General features: G+C 37.2%; 1 protein-coding gene across 1 annotated transcript; it reads left to right on the forward strand.

The window, feature by feature from the left end:
* Window positions 1-1,995: 1,995 nt before the first annotated feature.
* On the forward strand, window positions 1,996-5,381 carry LOC142174448 (uncharacterized). The gene is made up of 6 exons (XM_075240242.1): window positions 1,996-2,070; window positions 2,376-2,481; window positions 2,552-2,729; window positions 2,835-2,907; window positions 4,277-4,606; window positions 5,289-5,381. The coding sequence occupies exons 1-6, from the start codon at window positions 1,996-1,998 to the stop codon at window positions 5,379-5,381; spliced, it is 855 nt and encodes a 284-aa protein (XP_075096343.1).
* Window positions 5,382-15,073: the final 9,692 nt, after the last annotated feature.

Below are 15,073 nucleotides of genomic sequence, written 5' to 3' on the forward strand. Positions count from 1 at the left end.
GCGACATTACTTTTGAAGTATGTATCAGAAAGGTGAGAACAAGAAGCAAAAAAGGAATAGTTAAAGGATAGTTGCTTTAGTTATATATTTCAGTACCGCAAAGACTGCTATATATGGGAGGGTCTAAGCAAAAATTACTGAATTTATCCCCTTAACTAATTTGGGTAATGACCACATATTGTGAAGAGCTACCTTTGTCCAGAAGCAACAAGGAGTGAACAAATTGGTTTTCCATCTGTTGGTCTCGCCTTATATAACCATTAAGTAAACTTTCATTTAGCAAAGTATTGTAAGGAAGTGAAAGGAATAGAAAACTGATGAAATATTCCCTTTTCTTGTTGATTCACTCAAGAAAAGAGGAAACCAAACGTGTGAGAGAAAGAGAGAAAGAGTTATTGGTAAAAACAGGAACGCAGGAATTTATGCTCTAATTCACAGTTTTTGTCTCTCACGTTCCATTTTTCATTTGGACTCTATTTTCCTCGCCACACGCACATTTTGGAGGCCGACCCCACCCAACAGCAAAGATGCAACTTAGGCCAACTTGGGTTCCATACTCCATATGGGAAGGATGGCTAAGTGTTGAGTTGAGCATAGAATCATATCTGAGAATTAGGTTTCATGATCCAGTTTGATGTGCTACTAGACTGAGTTGCAGATAAGAGAGATGAATGTCAAGAGAACCAGGTTCATAGTAGACCGACAGATTGTTGTTCGAACGCAAAGGCTGACATTCCTGTGCGAGTTGGAATTCCCAGGAGAGTTTGTCCGTATCCTAAAAGGAATATGAGTATTGGAGGACTCAGTGCACCAAAAGGAATTTATATTTATGGGAAAGACTTGTATGGAAAAAGATGGTTGACAAGTTGGAAATAAATAAGGAAACCAAATCTAATTAGGAGAGATTTTCCTCAACCAAAATATTTTAGATTTTGGAGTATTAATTTGTTTTTTTTTCTACCAAGCTTGCAACTATAAAAGAAGACTTTTTGTCGCACTTCAAGACTACTACTATCTGTTGATTCTAATGATCTCTTGAGACGTTATTGTAAAGGTCTTCCTAATTTTCATGGTCGCTGGTCACATCTGTATGTCTCAGTTGTATATGATAGTATCTTAAAGTAATTAGACTGGGTTTAATGAACTTCTGAAGCTATTCTTGAATGTAACCTGCCAATTGCTACTCCCTTATCTCAGGTTATCCCTTAGGAATTGGACTAAAATTGCATCTGCTATGACTGAACATTAACTATTATGTTAGTAGGCTGAATAGAACTTCATCATGATCAAATCATCCCTCTTAACCCGTACAGCTAAACCAGACCACTTAGTATAAAGTTTTCATTGTTCTGAATTTCTATAATGACATTGTTAGTCTTATTCAGTGATGTTTGAAACCTAACCCTATTTGTAATGTTGTAACCCTGGTTAGAATGTCTCATGTATGTATTTGAATACCATCTCTTGAGGGATCTGCACCTATCCTTGTTTATAATTAGACCTCTACTTGTCCTTCATGATCATGCTTGTACCTCCATTAATATTCAACATCTCTACGTTTATATAAGCCAATTGTAGTTCACTTATAAAATTAAAGGAAAGCTTCTGATATTATCTGTCCTGCAGATATTATCTACGTTAGGAATCTACTTTGCAGGTAATTGCAGGCATATAATTGTTCAGTTTTGTGGCTTTCATATCTTTTGTGGCTTAGCTGAGGAGTGACGAGTAGGCATATAGTTGTTCAGTTTTAAAAATTCAGATACATTATTCCTTTTGAAAGTTTGGATTTTTATGAAATCTAAATTTCTGACACATTTTTGCATTGTCAATTTGAGAAGTAGTGAAGCAAAAAGAGAGAGAGCAAAGCTCATAGATATTTAATGTTTGTTCAAAGCAAATTAGACATTGAGCCCCTTATGGTTGTTTCTTTTTTTGGATAGCTCCTCCTTTCGTGGAAGGGGAAAAGGAAGGGGGTCGAATGATGGCGTATTGATGCGAAAAAGGATTGTCGAAACAGTTGCTAAATATCTTCCTTCTTTTCAGCATCAGCTATTTGCAGTCTTAACAGTCTGAATATCTTCATAAGATCGCAGTAGAGAGTGTTCTATGAAGTTCCTCACCCGTGTAAAAATTATTAGACCAGTACTGGAATATATATATCTGCTTAATCTATTAAGACCTTTTTAAATTGTAGCTTAGTGCTTACCGGTGCTTTCATGTATCTTGACATAAACTAATAGAGTCTCATGGCATTCCAGCTTCATCTAACTAATAGAGTCTCGTCACAAAATGGCATTCCAGTTTCATCAACTAACAGAGTCTCCTCACAGAATGGCATTCCAGCTTAATCAACTAATAGAGTCTCATCACAGAATGACATTCCATCTTCATCATCTGATGGAGTCTCTTCACAACCAACTACACGTAGACGTGTTACAGATGACTCAGAGCCTCGTGATTGGGTTGTCGATATTATAGGTACATATAAATTATAAATGATTTTATTTTCCTCGATTAATATTTTTATATGTTCTTTATTTTGTTGCAGATGAACGTCAAGTGATAAAATCTATTAGGTTGAAGGTTCAGGATGTCCATAACTTGGAGAATGGATCGCGTATAATTGTAGAATGTGATGAGTTTGCGCAACCTATTGGAAAATCAGCCGGCCTTCTTGCAGGATTTTTGGGGCAGCTTGCTACAAATCCTCGATACTTTCCTATTGGGTTCGAGAGTTAAGCATCCATGCCTAAACCTTTTGTGAACCGTGCTTTTAATGATTTCGTAGTGGTAATGCCTTTTAATTCTTTTGCTTAGTTTGTATGTTATAGTTCTGTCAGTAGTAAACTAACATATATTATTTTTGTGAAGTCTCGGTTTTTCTTTATGTGTGATCCGCAAAAGGTAAAAGGTTGGATTAGCAATTCGCTTAACAAAAAGTGGAATGAATTCAGGCATAAACTATTTGAGAGAAGTCGACCAATTTGAGAGAAGTCAAGTTTGGCATCCGGTTCCAAGACCCAAGGACAGATCATTAATAGGTACAAAATGGGTCTTCTGAAACAAACTTGATGAAGATGGAACAGTTACAAGGAACATGGCATGATTGGTGGTTCAAGTATATAGTCGAGAGGAGGGCATAAATTATGATGAAACCTTTGCTCCTGTTGCAAGATTGAAAGAAATCAGACTCCTCATAGCCTTTGCTGCTTACATGGAATTCACTCTCCGTCAGATGGATGTCAAGAGTGCCTTCATCAGTGGCTATCTAAAGGAAAAAGTGTTTGCCAAGCAACCTCCGGGCTTTGAAAGCAAGGAATGTCCTGATCATGTGTACAAGCTTGACAAGGCACTTTATGGGCTCAAGCAGGCTCCAAGAGCATGGTATGAAAGATTATCAAAATTTTTGCTTTAGCATGGCTACAAGAGAGGTAAAATTGACAATACTTTATTCTTGAAAGAAAAAGGTAAAGATCTCTTGGTAGTTCAGATATATGTTGATGATATAATCTTTAGAGTAATCACTGATAAGTTAAGTAAAACATTTGCTAAACTAATGGGGAGTGAATTTGAAATGAGCATGATGGGTGATCTTAATTTCTTTTTAGGCTTACAAATTAAATAAAATTCAAATGGAACTATGATCCATCAACAGAAGTATGTAAAAGAGTTGCTTAAAAGGTTTAAAATGGAAGATTCCAAAAAAATTGACACTCCTATTGGTTTGGAGATGGTTGCATTATATTTCAGCAATCAAATATCCATTTGAAGCATTGCTGATTAATGAATTTAAATGCTCTATTGGGATTGTACTTCTTAAAATAAAAAAATAAACAAATCGTATTAGATGTTTTCTTTTTAAACCAATATGAAAAGGGAGAATGAAACTGAAAATAGGACATTCAACTTCTCTAAGCTGCAGCTTATTGCTGCTTTTGATGGATACCAATTGAGGTAGGAAATGAAGATATCAGAAACTTAATAACTTTCCCTTTGCTTTTACACTTTCTTCTTTGATTCTGGTTACATTTCTGAATGTATATTTTGTTTCTTAGCAGAACAGATGTGTTTTGGGCTACACATCTGTTTCTTAATAACTTTTTCAAGAAATCTGAATGTATATTTGGGCATCTTTAGCTATTTCTTCTTTCTGGTTTATAATTTAAGGCTAATAACTTCTTTTTATCTTCATTTAGTTGAAAATTCTTTAACTCATTGTAGTACATAGTCTGTTGTAGTAGGCTTTTGTAATTATATTCTGTCTCTCGTGTAGGAAAGAATTGAAGAAATTCGAAGACAAAGACCAAAAACTCTGGCAGAAATTTCACCGAATGACGCGCTTGGTGTAGTCTTTGGTCTTGAGCACCCTGGCTGTGTTCGAGGCTTAGGCATGGGTGCAGTTCCAACTTTAGTATTCAAGCAAACATCAAGAAGAGGTGGTTGTTCTTATATGGGCGCAGCTAGCACTAGTGCTCCACCTCCACAATGGGTGCAAGAGATGGCAAATATGAGATTACAATTAAATGCGCTAACAAGCTTATTTCAAATGAAAATAGAAAATATTCCCGAGGAGTTTGCTCACTTATTTCCGCCTCCTTCACAGGTAAGTCTTCTCTTTATTTTGTTGACATATGCTGTCCTAAACATATATTATACTATCTGTTCACTGGAATAAGCCACAAATAAATTATGTAAAGCGATGGCGCTGGAGTATTTCTAAGAATTCACTTAGGCAACATGATCTCATGGCCTTTTCAGTTTCTATTTATGCTATACTGTACTAACAACATGGCTGAAGCCTTCTCCCTAGTTTGGTTTTCCCTTTTGTATTGGGGGTTAGGTTTTATATTCCCCTCCATTGTAATCCTTTTTTATAAATAAACAAGGTAGGGCAGGTGAAAGAGATCCATTTGATGATGGCCACGTCATTAAAATTGATATTAATGAATGATCTGACTCCTTTTCTGGTTTGAGTATTCCTCTGTGCAAGTAATTTTTTCAGTTCTATGTAGCTTTGTGATATACTACATTTTGTTTATTTATTATGTCAGTTCGCAAATTATATTGTCGTTGCTTTGAATTGAGGTTCCTAGTTTATGTCATCATTTCTCTAGGCTGCTTGAATGCTCTTATCTTCTGTTAAAATATGTATGATGGAGAAACAACACACAAGTATTAAAGATAGAAAAAAAAGGATGAATCAGGTAAAATACAATGGGCTTATATGTGCTGCTTATTTAGATCTGAATATATGTTAACTTGGTATTTAATGTTATATTATGCAGACACCCAATCTAGGAGATGGCGTTCCGTCACCAACTGGGCCAAGAAGATCCTTTGACGGAAGTAACTATGAAAATGGATCAAACAACAATTAATAATCATTGTTAGGATGAACTATGTTTTTTTGTGTTGTAACTATTGAATAACTCTCTTAACTCTCTTAACTCTCTACAACATAAACTTGAATCTTGCATGATGTGGATTTTGGGTATGTTTTAATATGATGAATATTTTGCTTATCTAATTCTCTACTATAATTTATGTTAATTATTATGATGGGTGCTTGATAACATATTATGATGGATTTTGTGCATTGATGAGAAATGACTAAAGATTCCCATGATGTTTTATGACAAGGGTGTCCCCAATGGACCAAAGCCAAGAGAAAAACACTCAGAAGAAGTCCAAAAGAATGCCAAAGCTAATGTAACGACCAGACGACTGACCGTTTTGAGCATTTGCACTTCGCTCGGTAGTTTAAGGGCACGAGTATCTCTACATGATATATTATTACTTGCGTGAATCGTCGGTTTTGGTTTTCAAATTATTCCGAATCGATTTGGAAGATTGAACTTCAAGATTTAGGCTCTAAGTTGGAAGAGTTTACCAAGTTTGATTTTTTAGCATTAGACCTTGGATTGGAGTTTTGATAGTTCTGTTAGGTCCGGATGATATTTTGGACTCGGGCGTATGTCCGGATTTGCATTTGGATATTTCTGGAAGGATTCTGCACTAATTGGCGAAAGTTGGAAGTTTGAAAATTTGAAAAGTTTATAAGTTTGACCGGAAGTTGACTTTGAGGATATCAGATTCAAATTGTAGTTCCGGGAATTGAAATAGCTTTGTTATATCATTTGGGACTTGTGCGCAAAATTTGAGTTCATTCCGGGTTGATTTGATATATTTTAGAGCGAGCTTTTGAATTTTAAAAGTTCAAAGTTCATTGATTTTGACTTGAGGTGCGATTCGTCATTTCGAGGTTGGTATACATGATTTGAAGCCTCGAGTAGGTTCCTTTCGTCATATGAAATTTGTCTGCAAAATTTGGCGCCATTTGGAGTTGATTTGTTATGGTTCGGACACTTGGTTGCAATTCTAGAGGTTCTTGAAGTTTATTTTGATCTTCATGTGTTCTGGCGTCTGAATCGTGCTTTTAGAGGTTAATTTGATGTTTTGATCACGCCAACGAGTTCGTTTCGTGTTTTTGGACTGGCGTGGGTTTGTTTGGAGCCTCGGGACTCAGGTGAGTTTCGAAATGTTTTATGATTTTTGGGTGTTGGTACTAGTGTCAGCGCATTTGCGATGTTTTTGTCGCAAATGTGACTATTGCTGTTGATATTCTCATATATACATACACACACACACACACACACACTCTTTCAAAATAGTATATTTGCATCATCATTCAGTTTATAAACCCATACAAGCATTTTACATAATTTTCCATGATTTTAGAAGCCCTAAAATAATTTCTTTCTGCATTTTTATTTGATAAATATTCAATAATTATCTTTCAAATTATTTTTATGATCCAAACTTATTATTTACACCGATATGCATATTTTTAAATATTTTACTTTATTTTTTCATAATTGCATTTTTAGGCTAATTGCACATTTTTGCAATAATAGCCTATTAATATATAATTACATTATTTATGCAAAAAATAACGTTTTATATTTTTATAACGTTAAGTTATTATTTTTAATCTTTTTAGTGCACAAATAATATTTTTGCTATTTATTAATTACTTATATAAATTATTTTTTGCTAAATATTGGATATTTAAAAACTAGCCTAAATTCCTAAACATTTTCGGACCAAACAATGGCCCAAAACACCTAATACACTAGCCCAAATGACCCCAGCCCAAACCAACGACCCACTAAATCCCAACCCAGTCACAACCCACCTAAATAACCTGCCCCACTTCCCCGTTGATCCTGGTCGTTGATCTCAAATAATCAACGGCCCATAATAAACCAACCCATCTCCTTATATCTCCATAACCCAAACCTTAACCCATTCCTCCTAAGACGCGCCCCTAAATCCTCTCTTCCCTTCTCCTCTCAAACCCTAGCAACCGTCCCTCTTATTCTATCCAAAATCCGACCTCAACATGGAATCACTCTATGATTCCCTTTCCATTTATGCTCTGCCTCGTCGTTTCTTACCCGATTTTACTATTACATAAGTACTTGCTCTATTTTGGCAAGTGTAAATCTCCGAATCAAGGGAGGTTAGCTTCATCCGTCAAAATCTGGACGATATCTCGTCCATATGCATCATAGCAAGGCTATATAGGTCCGATTAGCCAAGATCTCCGGCCAATTCCCGATTTCTGTCATCTAGGGTTTAACTAATTTTTCCTAATCTGATTTATACTGATTTTGTATGATATTATTTCCTTATTTATGTTGATTTTACAATATTTCCTTGTTTGTTTGGCGGATTTCTACTACTATATAAACCCATCCCCATTCCCTGACCTTAATCGCTAGATTTTCACTAAATTTCGAAGCTATTGTTCTGTTATTCCTTCATTCTCTTGTTCTGTGCTTTATTTCTTGGCCGGCTGGAAGCCAAGGCCACTGGGATCCTATTATTCAACCTTTTCTTGGTGCGAGCATTGCCCGGTGTTCCTTCGAAGCTCTTGGGAACTTTAACGCATTAAGATTTTGGGTTCTTGTGGAATTTTTGTTCTTTCTTACTGTCCGTTTAACTGGTAAGACACTTGGCTTTGCAATTTCATTCTCACATGCCTATGATTATATATATATATACATGACTTAATGTGTTTCTGGGCTACCTTTTGTGTGCAACTCTGTTAACTTTACACTCGTTTAAGTCTCTTTGGTATTTAATTTCACTTAATGTTACTAGTTCTGAGACATGCTTATGCCTAATTTGAATAATTTGAACTCTCTTAAGCCCGTTTAGCCAATATGTTCTGGGCTACTTCTGCGTGTGACCTTGCCAGTGTCGCACTTGTTTGAACTTGTTTAGTATTTAATTTAACCTAAAAGCTATCAATTCTGCTATTTGAATGTGCTTCATCCGAATAAATTGGACCTTATATAGTTAATTAGTCTACTGGTCAATACTTGAATTCCTACGTTTGCTGTTTGACATGGTTTACTTTCCCGCTCTATTCTGAATCTCTGTAATGATAGTCTAGCATATGTAATATGTTCTAACCTGTGTCAAGACCTTTTCTACCAACTATGATCTGCTTCCCTGATAGTGTGTCTCACAACATATCCCTGTTTACTTAGTCCTATATCCTTAATAACCGTTTGAAACCTTTAGAATAGCCACCTTAGTTTGTGTTTCCATACCATATTTGACACTTTTCTGCTTCATGATACAAGTTAACATGGCTGTCTTGTGATACTAGGATGTATACTTAGCATAATTTGGACCTTTTAGGTTTTAAACTTGTTTATTATTATGCACCTATGCATGATAATCTTTGCAAACTTGTTTCTCCCTTTATTCTTTCAAATATGTGACTGCCTATATGTTATTTTGCTAAGTGTTGAACATGCTTCTAAGTCTTGTGACCTATTTGCTTAGTTGCTCTGTGTTCTCAACTTTGCTATGTCTACTTTAAGCTGTGAGTGTATTTCCTCAATTCCTGCCTCTCAACCATCGTCCATTCCCTTTCACTTGTCACCTATGCTCTCCGAACCTCTTATTCTTTGCCGGCTGAAAGACAAGGATACCAAGGGTTTTACTACTGATCTCCCTAGTGTGAGCACTGCTCGGGGTACTTTTGAGGCCCTTGTGAATTCTGACACACTAGGGTTTGGGTCCTTAATCATCTCCCCTAACGCTAGAACCTGAATTATCCTATTTCCTTCTCCCTACTATCTCATAAACACGTAAGGTGTTTGGCTTAAGTAATCCAATGCTTGGCAATATGATTGTGTGATTTGGCTTCGAGCTCTTCTATGGATTCTGGGTTGTATTGATGAACATGGCTTTGTTGAAAGTCTGGGAATGCTGCTGAAGGCCCAGACAATGCTGGGTATTTGTTTGGGCCTACTGTGGGCTTACTGCCAATAATTGTACTACGTTTGTAACTATTTTATTATTGGACCTGTAATAACTTTTGCAATAAATAATTGGGGAATTAGTAAAAATGGGAAGGCTTAGATTCTTAATGTCTGTATAAAAGGGGTAGATAATATTCCTATAGGACTCATTGATTCACTTGCTATATGTGTCTTTTGATCTATATGTGCACCATAGAAATCATGTCATTAGGGGAAGCATACACATATACAGTGCTTGTTAGCAAACATGAATTCAAATGATGCAACTGTTCTTACTACTATGTGTTGTTAGAAATCATGCCCATAGGATTTGATCACTTCATACTGTATCGCACTGATAACTAGAAATCATGCCTATAGGATTTTGATCACTTTATTTGCTATTGTCTTGCACTGTACACTAGAAATCATGCCTATAGGATTTTGATAACTTCCTTTGCCATTATCTTGCACTGTTCACCTAGAAAACATGTCTATAGGGTTAAGTATAATGATAAAAAGGCTCTAAGTACTATACATTAGAGATCATGCCTATAGGGAATAATTGCTCGCTATAATTGGTTAATACTAGACCAATCGAGTACTATTTTATGTACACTATTGTTAGAGAGCATGAATAATTCTGGGGCTTTTCCTAAAAGCTTTTTGCTATCTTTAGACTGTGTAGATCAACCAGGCACAACGCCTATAGGTTTAAAACTTGAAATCTACGATTTCAATAATCAGCTTATAACAATTGTATAATCCCTTCTACAAGCGATATCTTGCATCTAGAATGGCTTGCATACTTTAATTCAAAGTCACCTAGCAATCATGTCTATAAGGTTTAAGGTTCTTAATTCTGAAACCTCTTAACTTGAATATTTGTCTTGCATGCATTTGTTGCCTAAGTGTGGAGGCAAACTTAAGCCTTAACTGCCTATATGTGAAGTCCAATGTCTTTTTGTATGTCGCCTAGGTTTGACATTTTCTAAGCAGCCTAAGTTAAGTCTAGAACCACCAAAAGTAGAGGTCCAATGCTTCCTGGACCATAGGCATGGGACGGGTAGCGCATGCATAAGGTACGATTTATAATTGAACTAGTGCACTTTAGGTAGCAACTTGAAGATAGTAATCAGGTAGCAGGAGATGATAGTCTATGCCCGCTGAATAATATGAGTAATACCCTGTTCAGAGGGAGTTACGAAGTATTATTTGTGTTGCACGGATGATCCTTTAGGCTAAAAAACTTAGGACCCCCATCCTATTTCTATTTATCTATGAGTCAAGTGTTTGTATTTATTTAAAGTCTTTTAATAATGAATTTTTCCAAATTTCTTGCTTTCTTTGTCTTGGTTTGTCTAACTAATTCATATAATTCGAGTTCGGCAAGGACCCACAGTTGTGGACCTCGAAGAGTACCTAACACATTCTCTTCGAGGTAATTTGAGCCCTTGCCCCATATTTGGTGATGCAAACTAGTTAAATCAGAGTTATTTACAAATAGGTGCCCTAACACACCTCATACCCGTTAGGTGGCGACTCTATCTTTTAACATCTTCCTTAATGTCACATGTCGAAGCCCGATTTCACGAGAAAAAGGGGCACGACAATCACAATTGCGAAGTAGCCCTTGTATTTGTGAACTTGGGCTGTTGAGGAAGACTTCGCACTTGCGAAGATATTCCTCGCATTTGTGAGTGTGGGTTGCTTGCTTCTGCGAAGACTTCTACCACTTTTGTGAAAGTAGTTGTCTTCGCGTTTGAGATATTTTGGTCATAAATGCAACTTTAGCAGGACTCTGCTTGGTTCGCTTTTGCAATGAGTTGTCCGCTTTTGCAGGGTTCGCATTTGCGAACCCCATGTCGCAAATGCGACATTTATACCCTGCATATAGCTGGGAATTCCGAGACTTAGCCTCATTTTGTTATATTTTGACCCCTAGCTTCGATGGAGGCGATTTTGTGGAGGAAGTTTTATATCAAACCGTTGGGTAAGTACCTCTAATAAATTTTCAATTATATTTTATGATTATACATTAGATTTAACATCAAATTCATGAGATTATAGGGAAAAATTTGTGAATTTTGTCAAAGCTTTGAAAAATAAAAATTTGAGATTTGAGAGTCGAATAAGACTCGAATTTGGAAACAAAACACGTCTATGGACTCGTGGGCTATGGGTAGTCAAGACCTACCCTTGGACCAGGGTTTGGACCAGACGAGCCCAAGGTTGACTTTTGTTGACTTTTTGGAAATTGTATAAAGGTCATAGCTTTATTAATTGAAATTGTTTTCTCTTGCATTATGTGATATATTTAAGTCGTCTTTGGCTAGATTGACTGGACGAGGGTGAATTTGGAAAGGAAGGAGCTAAATTGAGTATTTAGATGGCCGAATTGAGGCAAGTGTCTTGCCTAATTATTTGCTACATACGGGGGATGATACATATATGAGGTGACAAACATATATATATATGCCAGGGTTAATCATGCTCGAGGCTAGATTATGCCATGAATTGTGCCTTGTAGAATTATGTGACCTTCTTGCTCCATGTCTTACTTGGCTCCTAAATGCTAAGAATATAGAGTTAAGTGTTAGAAACCAAGATGTTGTTTATTATAACTTAATTAAAATTTGATGGAATTTTGAGAAACAATGATATGTCTAATTTGGTCATCATTATGCCTAATCATTTATAGATTGCTACGGTCGATATTCTTGAGATATTAGATTCTATACTCGCATTGTAGATCATTCTTGAGATTTGTTGAATACTTGAATAATAAGGTTATTGAGGGTTTATTGAACTATTGTTGGCTTGAAAGTTGTGATTGGGGTTCATTTGGAATATTCATTTAAATGCTCTTCTTGACGTTATTTATGCTTCCTACTTTGTTTGTCATTGATATACATATGCTTGGTAAAGAAGATTGTAAAGCACGAAGGGTGATGTCGTGCCATGTTATGCGAGTGTAAAGCACGAAGGGTGATGATGTGCCATGTTATCTGAGTGTAAATGTCACGACCCTAAACCCGGTCCCGGTCGTGAAAGCGCCTCTCGTGAAAACAAGGCCAGCCGACACACTCCCAATTCATTCTTTTAGGCAATTAAATAATAAAAATTAAGTCTTTAACATAATAATAATAATCCCAAAATAAGGTGAATAATATAGTTGTGGAATAGACATAACCCGACATCAGGGTGTCACCAATCATGAGCATCTATCATAAAAACCACAAGTCTGAAAGAGTCTACACTACTATTACATAACTAAAACAGGAGAAAATAAGATAGAGAGAGAAGCACTAGGCTGCGAACGCCGGGCAGCTACCTAGTGAATCCCCAGAATCTACTGAAAGCTCTCTCAACCCTCGCAAGCAGGACCTGAAGCGCCTGAATCTGCACACGGGGTGCAGGGAGTAAAGTGAGTACTCCAACTCAGTGAGTAATAATAATAAATGAAGACTGAGCGATAAGAAATCACATAAAAACACATCAACATACTATAAAGAAGCAGTATAAAACTAGTAAAAGCAATAAAACAGTGAAAACATGTAAAAACACTTAGTTCAGAAGAAGCTTCTTTAAAACACCTTTTTAACAGTTAAACAATTAAATGAGAAGCAACTAGAACAGATAAAACACATAGAAATCCGCCCCTTGGGCACAATGTCAACAGAAATCAGCCCCTCGGGCAACACATGGAACAATACCAGCCCCTCGGGCTATATCTCATAACACAATGGGTACCCGCGCTCACTGGGGGTGTATAGACTCCGGGAGGGGCCCCTTTACGACCCAAGTGCAATATAAAGTCATCTCATGGCATACTTAGTAGGCTCTCGGCCTCATATCAACAAACCACCACGTGGCATACAATCTCAGGCCCTCATCCTCATAATCATGAATCAGCTCAATAACCTCACAACACAGGCCCTCGGCCTTACTCAGTCAGAATCTCATAAGCCACTCGAGCAACAGTAAAACATGATGCTCAGCTTAAATTATCATTTTAGAATATTATTTAATGTGTTAAAACAGAGTAAATATGGCTGAGTTATGATAACAGTAGAATATAGCATGACTGAGTACAAATATAAAGTCAAAACAATGAGGAAATATCAGTAAAAATCCCCTAAGAGCCCAAATAGTTGGCACAAGGTCCAAATATGGCATTCAGCCCAAAACATGATGATAGCAAATAGTTTTCAATCAAATATGCGGTAAAACAGTCATTTGGGATGGACAAAGTCATAATCCCCAACAGTGCACGACCCCACGCTCGTCATCTAACGTGTGCGTCACCTCAATATAGCATAACGATGTGCAACCCGAGGTTTCATACCCTCAGGACAACATTTACAATCATTACTCACCTTTACCCGGTCCAAATCTCTAGCTCGTGATGCCTTTACCCCTCGAATTGGCCTTCGGATGCTCCAAATCTAACCAAAATCAGTGCAAAACCATCAAAATATGCTAAGAGAATAAAGCCCACCCGAAAGAAATCAAATTACAACACAAATCCTGAAATTGGCCAAACCCGACCCCTAGGCCCACGTCTCGGAATTCGATAAAATTTACATCAATAGACTCCTTATCACTCCCCGAGTTCATTTATATCAACAACATCAAAATCCAACCACAAATGACTCCTCAAATCCCAAATTCTAGGTCTCCAATTACAAGCCCTAGTTCTTCAATATTAGGCTTAAATTCCATGATTAATTAGGTAGAATTCACATAAGAATCGAGTATTAAGTCCATAAATCTTACATCCAAGTGTTTCCCCTTGAATCTCTCTTAAATCCTCTTCAAAAAGCTCCAAAATCGCTCAAAAATGGTGGAAGTTAACCCCAAAATCGCGGACAAATGGCTATTTAAACATTCTGCCGAGGCATCCAATCCTTCTTCGCGAACATGGTCAACGCTTCGTGTTCGCGAAGCACAAACTGACTTTGACCAAAATTCCTTCATCGCGATCGAGACTCCCAGCTCTCGAACATGAAGACCTAGCTCCCTTACTCACCGCGAATGAGACTCCCCTTTCGCGAACGCGAAGTACAAATCAACCTGAACCTCAGCTGCTCAACTTCCTCTACTCGAACACGGCATCACCTCACGAACGCGATGCACAACGACCCCATCCCTTTGCGAACGCGGAACCTCCCTCACGAATGCGAAGGCTAACTCCTTAGTCTCACTTGCTAACCCTTCGCGAACGCGGGGGCCTACTCGCGAATGCAAAGGTCAATATTTCTACAACACTTCAGCAGATTTTCTGCAATTCTCAACATCTTGAAATGGTCCGTTTAACCACCCGAAACTCACCTAAGGCCCCCGGGACCTCAACCAAACATGCCAACATATCCCATAACATCATTCAAACTTGTTCCAACATTTGAAATGCTCAAAACAACATCAAAACACCAAATTCGCATCGGATTCAAGCCTAAGAATTCCAAAATCTTTTAAATTACGCTTTTGATAAAAAAGTCTATCAAACCACGTCCGAATGACCTGAAATTTTTCACACACATCCCAGATGACACTATAGAACTACTGCAACTCCCGGAATTCCATTCCGACTCCTATATAATAATCTCACCTATCAACCGGAAAATACCAAAATTCCAATTTTGTCAATTCAAGCCTAAATCTACTCCGGATCTCCAAAACACATTTCGATCATGCTCCTAAGTCCCAAATCACCTTCCGAAGCTATCCGGACCATCGAAGTTCACATC

This window comes from Nicotiana tabacum, chromosome 20, assembly GCF_000715075.1.
Source record: "Nicotiana tabacum cultivar K326 chromosome 20, ASM71507v2, whole genome shotgun sequence".
NCBI lineage: Eukaryota > Viridiplantae > Streptophyta > Magnoliopsida > Solanales > Solanaceae > Nicotiana > Nicotiana tabacum.